General features: G+C 35.7%; 1 protein-coding gene across 1 annotated transcript in view; it reads right to left on the bottom strand.

Moving 5' to 3' along the window:
- Positions 1–14,253, bottom strand: part of EYA1 (EYA transcriptional coactivator and phosphatase 1) — a 156,140-nt gene that overhangs the window by 12,912 nt on the left and 128,975 nt on the right. The window contains exons 13-16 of the mRNA XM_049781818.1: positions 5,694–5,752; positions 5,436–5,596; positions 3,904–4,018; positions 3,663–3,784 (exon numbers count right to left, since the gene is read on the bottom strand). Of these exons, the coding sequence (XP_049637775.1) occupies positions 3,663–3,784; positions 3,904–4,018; positions 5,436–5,596; positions 5,694–5,752 (457 nt within the window). The remainder of the gene's footprint in view (positions 1–3,662; positions 3,785–3,903; positions 4,019–5,435; positions 5,597–5,693; positions 5,753–14,253) is intronic.

Below are 14,253 nucleotides of genomic sequence, written 5' to 3'. Positions count from 1 at the left end.
AAATAATAAATAGCCATGCCATATTTTCTTCCTTGGTAAGAGATTATCTTGATGTTCTACCTCCAAAGAGTTATTTATTAAAAAGTATGATTTAGATGTTCACAGTGTAGTATTTTTTGGAAAGAAAGGTATTGATTTGAAATTAAAAAAAAAAAAGTTTTTTTCTCCCCTCACCTCCAACACACTGAAACTAAACAAAGCATGTAATTCTGGCAACACATTTAATATGATTAAAAAAAAGATGCTTCATGATATAGCAAAGTCTAAAAATAATTTATGATCAAAATACTGTTGAGAAAGAAGAATAAACAGGGATTGGTTTTGTTATACCAAGAGAAATTAAAAACAGAACTTACACCTTCGTTTTCAGGTTGGGATTCTATTTAAATCAAAGAAACACAATGGCTAAGTGTATTTGCCTAAAATAATATAATACCATGTTTTAGGGCACCATGTGGATAATTTGCCTGCCAATATAGTAAATAGTGCACTCTCCCAGAGAAAAGTGGGAGAAAGGAAACAATACTTCTATCTTATCTTTCTCGTGTCCAGACTTTGTTAGGGCTCCTGTCCACTGTCAGTCCATGCCTGCATTTAATGAAGCCATTGTTACTGCTCTCCTTAAGAAAAAAATAGGTGTTTTAAGTACAGACTTCCAATAGGGTCATTTTAATGGACAATGAGATGGTGTATAGTTTTCAAATGTAAATGGTTGAACTGAACCATGCACCTCTTTCAAACAAGAATCAGATATTCACACACACACACACACACACACACACACACACACACACACACACACACACACTGCTTGTTTGCTTAAACAAATGTCTGCTTTATACTTGTATTTTGCACTTAAATCTCTAGTTTGCATCTGACAGAACGACAATGAAACTGGCCTGGCCCTATTCAAATTATGAAGTTTTAATGCTTCTTTAGGTGTCCACTAAACTGTGAAATATTAAACCACTTTAAAAAAACAAATACACAGTAGAGTTTTCATTGAAAAAGAATACATCTCCAAACTTAGACGTCATTAATTTTTGTGGCTTTCTTTTTTTTTAGGAAACAAATTTATTTTTCCTTTGAAGTGTATCTATATTTGCAATGTTTAATATGCATGGTAAAATAAATTAAGTTCAATGTCATTTAGTATTGAAGCTGGGGTATATAAAAAATTTCTTTATGTAGAGTAACCCATTTAGGCTTTTGGGGGAATATGCAGACATGATAAAATTTTTCATATTCAATATTAATAAAATGAAGCTGACTTTTAAGAGTTAAATTGAGGACTTATATAAAAGTTTTAGTTTGATGAATCAATTTGTCTAAATATTGATCAGAGGTCTGCTAAATGGATTCCAGTTTTTTTCTCCTACATCCTTGCTTTTGGCCTACACAGAATGTCTAGATATTTCTACATTGAATCCCAAATTATCTCTCATTGGATGGCAAAATATCAGTAAAATAGAAGTTTGCTATTTATATACTTTTCTTATTAAATTACAATAGGATAGTGATTTAGCTACTGGTTTTGATATAGTATTGCTGCCATATATATTTAATGCTAATTTTTATTCCATACTGAGACCTCAGAGTTTAACATCACAAAATATCCATTTTAAAATGTTTAAAATTTACTTGGCTTTACTAATTCCAATTATCTAGTATTTGCAAATATCTAGATAATAAAGTTCAAATGCATAAAACAAAATTTAATAACTACATGTCCTTTCCTTTTGGTATGCCCTCTGAAAATTGTTATGACTATCATGGGCTATAAGCATTTACTAAAAATCTTCATTTACAAAATACAAACAACATGATTCCTTGTCATTGATATAATCTGATTAAGTATAAACAGTTAATTTTATAAAATATAAAAACTAATTAAAATTATGTATATTGATATCTTATAAATTCTATTGTTTGGTATACCCTTATTTTTTTTAATAAATATATCCAGCATTTTCTGCTGGGCCCTAAAAGGGCAGCATCTCAAACTCCAAATATTTTTTAACTTAACAGGTCAACTAAGCTCTTAAAACTCAACACTGATAAGATCAAACTTTTATTTTTCTTACCAAACCTGGCATTTCTATTAGTTAAAAGTGGTAATACTGACTCAATTTCCTCAAAGAAGGCTTTTTGTCTTTCCTCTCCAGAGTAAACCTTTCATTCATCCATTTCTTTCAACAATTGTCTCCTGCATGCCTACTATGTAGGTATGACTCATGTTTATCTAAGATATGATAGTCCAATAGAGTCAGATTATAAACATGAAGTTTCAGTAATTATTTGGTAAGTGCTTTTAAGGAGAAAATATAAGGGGAAAGCCAAACAATTAGATCAACATGATTTTTGACATTTAAAAAATATTAGATGGAATTTAACATATCTGTATAAATTGAGACAATCTGCCCACCTGCCAGGATACTCATTTTCTTTCCTCAGAATCTCTAAGATCATACTATTCTCACTAAAGAATACAAGGCCATTTATAGTTACAGCGTAGCTCACATTTCCAAGTATTACCTGCTCATAAGTGGTACAGGCACTGAACCAATGGCAAGAACCTGAGCAGGACACATATTTTGCTCTCTACCCCTTTGCACTCACTAGGATACTAGCAAACATTCACTTACTCTACTGTACCTAGGGCAAATGTCATTTCTTCCCATTAAATTCTCCCTTAATGGGCATGCATATATTCTTCCACCTTGATATGTGTTTTCAGGCACTTAAAGGTAATCCTCTTTTAGTTAGCGATATAGGTAAGAATTTGGAACTGGGAATTTAAGATACCCCTACATTTACTAATGACACACTCAATTTACTAAAGTTTCTGAGAGTTTGTTTAGTTTACTCATTATAAACAGAAAGATTGTGAAGGTGAACTTTAAAGAAGCAAGCACTTGTTAGTGCAATTTTGCGTATTGAGCAGATATTTGATATATGGTCATGTCTATATCCTTTCATTGTAGTCACTTAAATGTCTGCTGCATTATTTTGATTTCCAAGTTGGACAGTGAATTCCTTAAGAACAAGAGCCATGGTCATAATTATCCGTACTTTCATTTTATCTTGGTTTGAATTCCGATTAAATTTCACATTAATATTTTTCTCTATTTCCTCTTGGAATACTTTTTTTTTTGGTATCTCCAAACAAATAGTAAACTCAATAATTTATATCTGGTGAAACTATGTTGAAAATGCACAATAATAATAATAATGCTATTTGAGTTGTTCTATTAAAGCTTTAATTAGAGTTATTTCATTTATACCTGGTATAGATAATAGCACTATTATTTTGTTTTATCTTATAAAATAAGACTGGAGGGTTGATGTTGCTAAAATAATAAACATAAAGTAATAAATAAGAACTGCTATTCAACTGGCTGACTGAAATCGACTTTAATGCTCGACATTAAAGTATAATTTGGAGTTAAACTACATGGCTTCTGCTTTTTTCCTTCTTTGATGTCAAGTAAATTGGTTAAATGTTGAGGGCCATTGACAATAAAATTGGTTATTATGCTAGATGTCTGACATTGAACATTCTGAAAAAAAAGTTTTACCTACCTTTCATTTTTGTTAGCCTGAAGGTGAAGGGTTAATTGCATTAAAAAAATGAAATTAAACTGAGTGAAGAAGTGGCTTACCTATTTTAGTTGCACTGTAAATATTTTCTATAGGAAATACAATTCCTAATCCATAGAGCAGGACTTTCGCCAATGCTGGGATGAGCTGAGTAGTTGTTACTAAAATATTCACACAGTTAGTCCTATGAGAACAGAAGGGGGAAGGGAGTAGGAAGTTAAACGATAAATATCCAAACTGAACAAGGGCTGAGCAAAGCCCTTTTTCTAGCAAAAACCCAAGAGTGTTTTAGGGATTGCTCACCTGGAGTGAATGAGTGTAAGTGCTTTCAAGGCCAATGTCAACCAGGAGTCTGTCAGAGCTTCAATCTCAGCCCTCAGCTGCAACCAGGCTTCCCTCTTGGCTGGTCCAAGGAGCCCTATGAATTTAAAAAATACATGATGTTAAACCTTCATATAAATATGTCTATAAGCCATATAACAACAAATATTTAATACCTTTAACACCACTCTTGATCTTTATAATATACCAATTTTTCATGTAAAACATTCATGCAATAAATATTTTATAGTGCAGGGGGGTTCATCTACTGTTTCTAGTATCCTTTCTGATTATAGAAAGGATAAAATAATCCTTTCTGATTATTTTTAGGAGAAAACAACTGTCCTAATTGTTCAAACCTTCTGGTAGTTTGGAGGCAAGTGATGTGACTCACATGGAGTCAGGAGTACATGTCTAATAGTTATAAGGCCTTGGGTTCAACACCAAAAACTACCAAGTATGCACAAAAATTAACAAAATAAACAAGCAATTTTGGTCATCTTTCTCTCAATACAGAAGCATAACCAAAACAAGACTTGCCTTGAAAGCTCTACTATATATTTTGGGAACAATATTTTCCAACCTCATGCAAGTGCTGAACTGGAAGCATATAAATCTGAATCTACATGGTGATCATTTTTACCAGCTTTTGGAAGAAATTGATCTAGAATGATTCCACTACCAAAGAAAATCAAGGTCCTTAATAGAATTTTTTGAGCATCTGGATTTCACTAGATAGAAATCAACTTTATCCTTCATCTTTACATGATTAAGTCAATATAGTATCTTTTATGCTAATGCCAGTCTTGAAACACTAGCAAAAGGTCCCAACTATTAGAAGTATCTGATCATTAAAAGCTTTATAGCTCAAGTCATTTGGCAAAGGATTGCTAATTCCACTTCCTAAAAAGGACAACTGAATGCTGACAGGCCAAGAAACTTACTCTTGGCCATATCACTGCCATCAGGTATGAAGCCAGGACTAGAATTGACAGTTCTAACCAGGGCAGAAGGCTCCAATATAATATTTCTGTCCCCTAATCACTGCAGATTCATCAGTGGTTACACAAAGCTGTGCTTAAAAAGTTATTAGATGAGAATCGAGGAGAGAGTACAGTGGCTTAGATGTAGCTAACCAGGATTCAGTTCCCAGTTCCTGAGCCTGCCAAGAATGATCCCTGAATACAGGTTGGTGTGGCCCCAAAACAAAAATATAAATGAAAATAATTATTAAAAAGCTATTATAGGAGCTGGAGAGATAGCACATTTGGAGAGATAAGGCATTTGCCTTGCATACAGCTTATCCAGGATAGATGGTGGTTCCAATCCTGGCATCCCATATGGTCTCCCATGCCAGGAGTAATTTCTGAGCACAGAGCCAGGAGTAACCCCTGGTGTGTGACTCAAGAACAAAAACAAACAAACAAAAAAGCTGTTCTATGCAAAACATGTGTGACAGTGAGAATTTTATCTGTCTCAACTAACTCCCTAAGATACTGGTGAGAGCCACTTACCTCCAACATTGTTTTTGTAAGTATTGTAGATCTCTTTTACTCGTCGGTAGCGAAAGGCCAACTTTCTCATCCAGTCTACACCTCCTCGCACACCAGTTGCCAAGCATAAATTAGCACTGGTGGCTGCCGCAGGAAAGCCATCTGTTCCAAAGTTATATGTGCTATTTAGATGCAAGAAAAGCCCAAAGTTATCCAAACAGAAAGTTCAACTCAGTTAGCAGAGCAATTTCACTCTGAATGTCACATCAGTCTTCTCACCTTAGGTCTTGCCCATTATCATCTGAGGAGACATCATCTATATGTACTTGGTCACATTCCTACAATGCAAGTCAAATGAGACAAGTTTATCTTCAAAGGTCATTTACATTAAACTACAGACAGTTATATTTAAAAGGAACGCAAAATACCCCCACCAAATCACTTTTAATAGGAGAGTTATTTTTTTTTAACCATGCTATTCAGTAGGTGGCGGTCTTGTTAAATTGACATCTTTACCTATTTCCAGTCCTCTTTTAAGCAATGTCATTAACAACTACTGTTACTGTGCTTCAGAAAACACATTTTTGTGTTTAGAAAAGAAAGTGATTGAAAACAATTAGCATATGTGTTCCATAAACCTCAGGTACCTGAAGACATCATGCTGCTCCAAGCTGATGCACTCAGTGTGCCTGAGTATAACTAAAACCAGACATTTTGGTAAATGTAACATGCTAGAAAAATTAAACCTGATGCTAACTGCCAATGAAATTATGACCTCTGATTGCTGTTGAACCACACACCAACACTGCCTGGGGCCAGTGTGCTGAAGAGTCCAGACAAAAAATCTGTTACTGGTTTGCCATTGATTTGAGAGATGCGAGTTTTATTCTCTCTCCCTTTTTCAGAAAAAAAAAAGGAAAAAGGATTTCAAAACTTAAAATCATCAAACCATGTGTTTTTTTTAATTTTTTTTAACTTTTTGCTCTGATTTTTTATACTGTTTCACTGGCCTTACATATTCAATTCTGGAATTATAGAGTCTATTAGAAATTAATATTATTTGAATAGATCTGATTTTAAAACTGCAAACCACATATACATTTCTCAGGAGGAAAAGTCACAGAGGAGGGCTGATGTTGTATTGGTCGAGTCTATGTTTTTGCACCTGTCTGGATTAACACCTCTAACTCCTTTATATTCTCTCTCTCTCCTCTCTCTCTCTCTCTCTCTCTCTCTCTCTCTCTCTCTCTCTCTCTCTCTCTCTCACACACACACACACACACACACACTCTCACTCTTCTTTCTCTTTCTGTCTCTCTCTAGTTCTTTCTAAGTACATGCTGGCAGAGCAGTGGAAAGAAGTAGGAACTCAATAAATGTTTGTAGAATGAATACAGACACACTGGTTCATGGGAAATCTCTAGTCCAGAAAGAATTAACAACCCCCTTGGCACAGATCAATATATTTTTCACGATTCTTCTTATAGTTCAGTTCCAAACACCCAGAAAATCTTTATTACCTTATTGCTATTGAATATTTAACTTCAGAAATATTTTCAAAAGACATTTCCAGGCTGCATTTTCAGAGGTTTTAACAAAGCTCTAGAACTAGTTCCTATAGATTGACTTTCATAAAAAGCAAGTGCTTAATGTTCAGTATGCAACAAAGTCGACATGTGTGAAGCCCCAAAGTCATAGAAGATGTATTTTTCTATGCTTGCCGGTTCCTTATGAACAAATTCTTTTCTCTCCATGGATTTGCGAGGAAGGGAACAAGAGATAGAAGTGAAAAGAAACTCAAACCAGCTGTTGCTTAACAGAATTAAAATCGTGACCCCCCAAACCCTTTCTCTAAAGCATCTATTTTTTAGGCCACCCGCTCCCAGCAAGCAGCAAGTTGCAGGGAGGAAAAGACTTTGACCTTGTAACCCTGCCCTACTCTCCTGAGGTCCATAACCTCAGTGGAGAAAAAAAAGAAAAGCAAGTCCAGGGGCCTCATCAGTGGACTGTGACTTTCACATTTGAAATACAAGGATCATTCCTGAACAACACAGTTGTGGACTTTTCAAGAGTTACTAATTCCATAGTAGTTTGGAAGATGAGTGGCCGTTCTGTTTTTCAATACATACATTTTCTGGGTTTAGAGAGGGAAAAGAAAGAACTAAATTAAGAGTTAGACACCAGTGGTGGGAATGGCTCTACTTCACTGTTACTATGTACCTTAAATATAACTGTGAAAGATTTGTAACTCACAATAAAAATTATTATTTTTAATATAATTTTTATTTTGATCATAGTGGCTTACATATTGTTGACAATAATATTTTAGGTACATATTTACATAAAATCAGGGGGGCTTCCCATCCCCAAATTGTCCTCCCTACCCCTCTGTTTTTGTCCTAAAATAAGCTAAAATACAAACAAAAAAGAGTTAGAAATTGCTTCTACACATCTTACCAGAGATACTACCTTTTTTCTGTTGTTTGTTTAATCTTGTTAAAATTACATATTTTTCAGAATGCATATTAGTATACATAATTGACTCCTACCCCCAAATGTGTATTTGAAAGACCCCCCCAAATTAACATGGCCCCCACACCAAATTAACAAAAATCCCTTATCATTTTGATGAAGGATTTTACTCTCCTGAGGGAAAGATACTTGGAGGGGGTGGGGTGAGGCCTAGGAAGAGGATAATACTTGAAAACAATTTAATTCAAGGAATCAAAGGTGAGCTACTCTTGGTGGGAAGAGTTTTCTGGAAAGGAAGGTGTTGAGGTTTTTATTTTGTGTGTGAGAGAGATAAGGCAGAGTAAATCTGCATTACTAACAGTCAGTTACCTGGTAATGACGGTTAATTATCCACTGTTGCCATTGTTCTTGCACATCCTGTATTTGTTTTCTCCTAATAGCTTGTTTTAAGACTTTTTGTTCCCCTGTGGAGGCCATCAATTGAAGTAAAACTCTAACCCTCTTTTGGCTCTAATTATGTGTCAATAGCTTCAAGCTTTTGCCTATGATAACAACCTCACTTCCTGGTATTTAATTAAGCAGTGTGGGGTGGTGGCTACAAGAAAACCTTCTGTCTCTATCAGAAGATCTTTAGTGGGATAATTTTATTCAGACTAGATGAAAACACAAAGAACATTTATAAAGGGCCTAATGAGAATCTTCCATAATTAAAATAAAAAGTTCATTAAAATATCTATGGAACATGTTTTTGAAACTTTCGTTTATTTAACTTTTCACAATAGAATAATACTACGTCTCACAAACTTTGAATCTTTGGATATTCTGTGATATTTTTACCTCCCTTCAAAATAGTATAAGTAAAATGTTGACCAAAACTATAGTTTTTAACTTTAATGGAAACTCTAATTCTAATATCTTAATACTTAACCTGCTAAACACCAGAATTGCTCAAACAATAAAGAATATTAACGCACTGAAACATTTTACAGAACAGTGTAATGTGTAAACTTATTTTAGGTGAATTCACCCCCATATTAGAAATTGTGGTTCCCTGCACTCTGATAATCCTGTAATTCAGTACTTTACTGGGTAGGAAACCCTGCCCCCATTCTCTCATTAGAAGCCATCTAGCTCTCTGTTTACTTGTCTTCTTAAGGGCTTAATTCCTAATTCTAGGTCTCCATTTTCTGCTTTCTAGGCTTTGCTGGTTTTAGTTTCCAAATTAATTTTTATTTATTTGATGTTCTGGATATCAAACCCAGGGTCTCATGCATGCAGGGACAGTACATTCTATAACACGCTCTGCCACTATACTACATTCCTCTTGCGCAATTAATTTTAGACCTAGAAAGTTAGACAATTGAAGGAGAGAAGCAAATAGTACTATCCTATAGCAAAAACCACTGAAACAAGAGCACAATGAAGTTTAAGCACCTCTGGTATCATCTATAAATGCAGACATCAAGAATGGAAGTTTTCAGGGCTTGAGCATAGTGGGCCGGACATTTGTCATGATTGCAGTTGACCACGTTGGACTTCTGACACCCATAGAAAACCCAGAACCTTGCCAGGAGTGACCTTTGAGCACAGGACTAGAAATAAACTTTGAACACTGACGAGTGTGATCCCCAAACCACACCAAAACAAGAATGGAAGCTTCCTATAATTCTACATGCAAACAGATATTCCGAAAAACCGGAATTGGGTGCAGCATGCCAAGAATGTAAAATACACATTATTCCTTGAGAAAAGAAGTTTTTATTTGAAAAACTGAATGTGCAAAAAATGTGCTTGTGAGGGCAAGAAAGATATTACAGCAGGGAAGGGTGTTTGCCTTGTATGTGGCCAAACCAGATTCAATCCTTGGCATCTCATATGGTCCTCTGAGCACTGTCAAGAATAATTCTTGAATGCAGACCTCTGAGTAATGCCAGTTCTGGCCCCCAAACAAACAAGTAAGCAAAGGTTTTAAGAAAATATACTTTTGAAATAAACTAAAAAGGTAGGCAAAGGATTTTAGGAATTAAAGCTTTATTAAATCCAAGATTGAAGATAGTATTTTATAGCTTGTTTGGCTTGAAATTTTTTATAGCATGGTTTAATACTTTACTCTATTGAATATGGGGATATCTAAGGGTCCCCCCCACCCCCATCCTATCTGGAAGGGGCCTCAGGTGGGACATAGGCAAAGAGCTCTAGTCTTCCTCATAGTACTTACACCACCCATTGGCTAAGAGGTGTCCTCACTTAGAAAATGGATCACTGAGTCATCAGTGTATTCAAGTTTTTATTAGGGGCGATAATATTCTAGGTACTGTACTAGATGCTAAAGCAAAAGCATGTAACAGATGAAGATAATTACTACCTTAGAATTAATATTCTAGTTGGAGAAAGACCAAACAAGAAGACATACAAAAATAATTAATGTTGGCCAGTTACAAATGCAAAAGTGGAAAAAATTATATAGGAGGTTAGGGATACACACAATGCTGTGTAGGTGTATGTGGAAACAGTCTTGTGAAGAAAGGAATGCACAAATGAAAAGGAGGAATAAGAATGACATCAACTAGGTGGTAGCCACAAGGAATTTACTTTGCCTTGGGAATATCAATAACAATCTGTAGGAATCTTCTACAGAATGGCTGAATTATATCAAGTCCAAGCTATTTCTTGGGGGGGGTCTAAAAAAACAAAAATACATTGTACTAAATCAGAGAGGAAAAACATACTGCTTTGTGATTATATCAAGCCAACAGAAAAACTATGGAGGACTAACATATCCAGGGATGGGTCACAATGGGTCACAATTAGGTGCTGTGGTAACAGAATTTTGATTTCCAATTGTATAGTATTTTGTTCCTCTGAAGGACAAATGTAAAAATTGGTATGGTAGAGGGCCAGAGTAATAGTTCAGTGAATAGGGCCTTTGCCTTAGAAGTCTTTCATCTAGGGTTTGATCCCCTAGAATTTCATCCCTGAAAACTGCCCAGAGTCACCCCTGAACCTCACTGGGTGTGGTCCCCTCCAAAAACAAACAAACAAACAAACAGAAGTATGAGGCCCAGGAAACCACAATGGAACAGAGCTAAGGAGAAGAGCTGACCGAAGACAATGTCTGAAAGTATAAAGCTGACGCCACAGGGTCAGCTGCAAAGTTCTACATGACAGGCTCCTACCATCATTTTTCAGACAAACAATACAAACCAAAGTTTATCCCAGCCTGGCTTCTCTTTATGTTTCATGGCCGGTACTTCACAGAGGAGTAAAATAAATAAAATTAGCAAGCTTCAGCACTACTGGCCATGAACTCCCAGCTAGCTAAGCATTCAGGAGGCTGCTCTTACATGTGACAGAAAGACTGCCACCACATGAATCAACTAGCTGAACCCCTGTTATGGTTTGGGAGATGAAAAGAGTCATCTTGGGGGACAATCTCAACAGCCATGTGGCAAAGACACATTCACTTTCAGATCTCTAGTTACTCTGTTATTCTGCCCTTTTGGTCCCTGTTGTCATTATTCTTGGCATCGCCTCTTAAACTAACCTTTTTTTTTTTTTTAATCCATCATCATCATCCCTTGCTTTTCAGGGCTGGGCCACAGACATATTCTTTTGGATCAACTTCTGGGAATAACTTAGATTTTGTACAGGGGCTCACATGCAAAATATTAAGTTATGGCAGGATCTTTCTGCAAATATTTATCTAGCTTTGATACTGTGGTGGTTGTACTTTCCCCCCAAGTCTTGCACTTGCGCCATCATCATGTAAAAATACACCTTAAGATTCAAGTTAGTTTAGAAAATTCAATAAAAGAATTAAGACAGTTACAATAGGTCTTATTTCTGTGCCAAGTACAGTGGCGTAATAGGCGGCACAGGCAGACGCTATACCTCTGAATATGACACTAAGAACATAAACTCTAAGCAAATGTGAAGTCTTTGTATAAATAGGGACACGGAGAAGACTTTGAGGCAGTCAGCATGTTATGAAAGGGAATAATACAGACCATTACAAATGCTTCTTCAGAGAAGTTGAGTTTCATAAGCCCAAATTCTGCTGACCCAGGCTGTCTTAGATCCATTATCCAAATTTGTCCTGAGAAAACTAAGACTGTACTGCCAATTAATTGCTTCAATTCCTTTTTTTTCCCAAAGTGAAAATGGAAGACCAAAAAAAAAAAAAAAAGACTCACTAAAGAAAGTTATTTTTGTTGTGTCTTTCCACTTATGTGCCTTTGAGGCCAGCTGGTTTTATTCTCTGTCGCCAGGCCATTTACTTCCACCATCTTTAATGTCTCCATTGAACAACTCAGATACATCATAATATCTTTATCATCTACATGTAGCTGCAAACTACACTAACTCCTGTTGTGTCTAAATATGAAAGCTATTAATTATACACAGTATAGGAATATTTTCAGTACTTGAAAGACAAACTCACAAGTAGTGTGAACACTTTAGGCAAAAGACAAAGAGATACATCCTGTGGAACTACATACATCGTCCTTATTCTCATAGAAAAATTGAAACTGCAAATGGCTGTGTTTGAGGGCCAGAGTTTTTTTTTCGGGCCACACCCATTTGATGCTCATGGATTGCTCCTGGCTAAGTGCTCAGAAATCGTCCTGGCTTGGGGGGACCATATGAGACCGCAAGGGGTTGAACCTCGGTCCTTCCTTGGCTAGTGCTTGCAAGGCAGACACCTCACCTCTAGTGCCACCTCACTGGCCCCAGGGCCAGAGTTTTTAAGGGTAGGATTTCCCTAGTGACCTTTAGAAATAACTTCTCAATCGCTTTTATAAATTCTTTGTAAAATAAGGTTAAATAAACCAGACCGTATGCTTTCCTATGAATCAGAAATTCTATGTAGGGAAAGAGATGGTCTAGGAATACGACAATTTATAGGAAAAAAATGAAACAAACAAAACCCCCCAAACAACCCTACTTCTAGTTCCCTGACAACAGACTCTCTTTATCAAGTCCAGATTTTGTGGTTAAGAAATTCTGTCTATGAGTTAGTAAATTTGCAGAAACAAAGTCACCCTCCACCCCTGCTTGCATGTTTCTCTCTGGCAAAAGGATCAACATACTGTGTATATATACTAACTGATGTGTAATAATGTGATTGCATGTCATTTCAAAAGGTGTCTCAAAGCCCTTCTGCATTTCAAACCAATATACTAAAGATCTTGCCCACTGCTATGTGCCCTGTGCCCACCATCTAGGCTGATGGTAGCACACCCCACTGGAAGTGCATGTGTGGCTTTTCAGTCCTCTCTAAAAGGTCATGCCACCGACAGGACCTTTCACGCATATCCCAGCTCACCATGTGTTCTTTTCATTGTTCTTGTGCATTTAAACTAAAGCTTTAATGTAAAAGAAAATGTATAGATTATCCATAGCTAAGTCTCAAGAGATAAATTAAAAAGGAATTTTTAAAATTTGCTTTATTCTGTTTGATAATTTAAAAAATGACAAGTAAAAAATTAAGTTTAGATATTAAAACATCTAGAAAATTAATTTTTATATTCTCACCCTATCCACTCCAGCACAGCATATATGTTGGCACCAACATATATTAGAAGTCACAAGTTAAGTTGTTTTGATGAAATTGGCATAATACAATTATAGAAGTCAATGGGGAGGGGGAAACAATCTCAGATATAAAAAGAAAAACAGTAAGAGGAATCTGAGATTCATAGTAAAATGAAAAACTGTAGAGTAACAAACTACTTTTACTATGTTTTACTTACACAAACAGTATCTTAATATATTTAATGTTATAATATCCTGTATAGATTACCAAAATTAAAGTTATATTTTATTAAAATTACATTTACATTTGCTAGGGGATGCAAGTAGTTACTTTCAAAACCCAAATTAACAGTTTCAAAAAAGGTAAGATAAAAACTATTTCAATCTTGTGGTATATAAAAAGAAAATATTTAATGAAAGTACCTGAAAGCAGTAAATTACAGTAAAAGGTAAACTGAAGTTCTTTTTTTGTTTTGGTTTTTGGTTTTTGGGCCACACCGGCGTTGCTCAGGGGTTACTCCTGGCTATCTGCTCAGAAATAGCTCCTGGCAGGCACGGGGGACCATATGGGACACCGGGATTCGAACCAACCACCTTCGGTCCTGGATTGGCTGCTTGCAAGGCAAACGCCGCTGTGCTATCTCTCCGGGCCCAAACTGAAGTTCTTAAGACTGTTTTGCATGTACTTGAAGTTGAATAAATATGTAAGATTGTAATACAAGAACTCTTGAGTATATTTTGTGTATTAAAAATAGGATGAAAAGTTTTTCGATAATGTAGTGCTTTCATTCAGTATCAGTTCTTTTTCAAAGGCACTAACTAAAAATAAGAT

The sequence above is a fragment of the Suncus etruscus genome, chromosome 10, assembly GCF_024139225.1.
Source record: "Suncus etruscus isolate mSunEtr1 chromosome 10, mSunEtr1.pri.cur, whole genome shotgun sequence".
Lineage (NCBI taxonomy): Eukaryota > Metazoa > Chordata > Mammalia > Eulipotyphla > Soricidae > Suncus > Suncus etruscus.
Note: the sequence above shows the minus strand (reverse complement) of the source record. Positions and strands in the feature narration are given on the sequence as shown.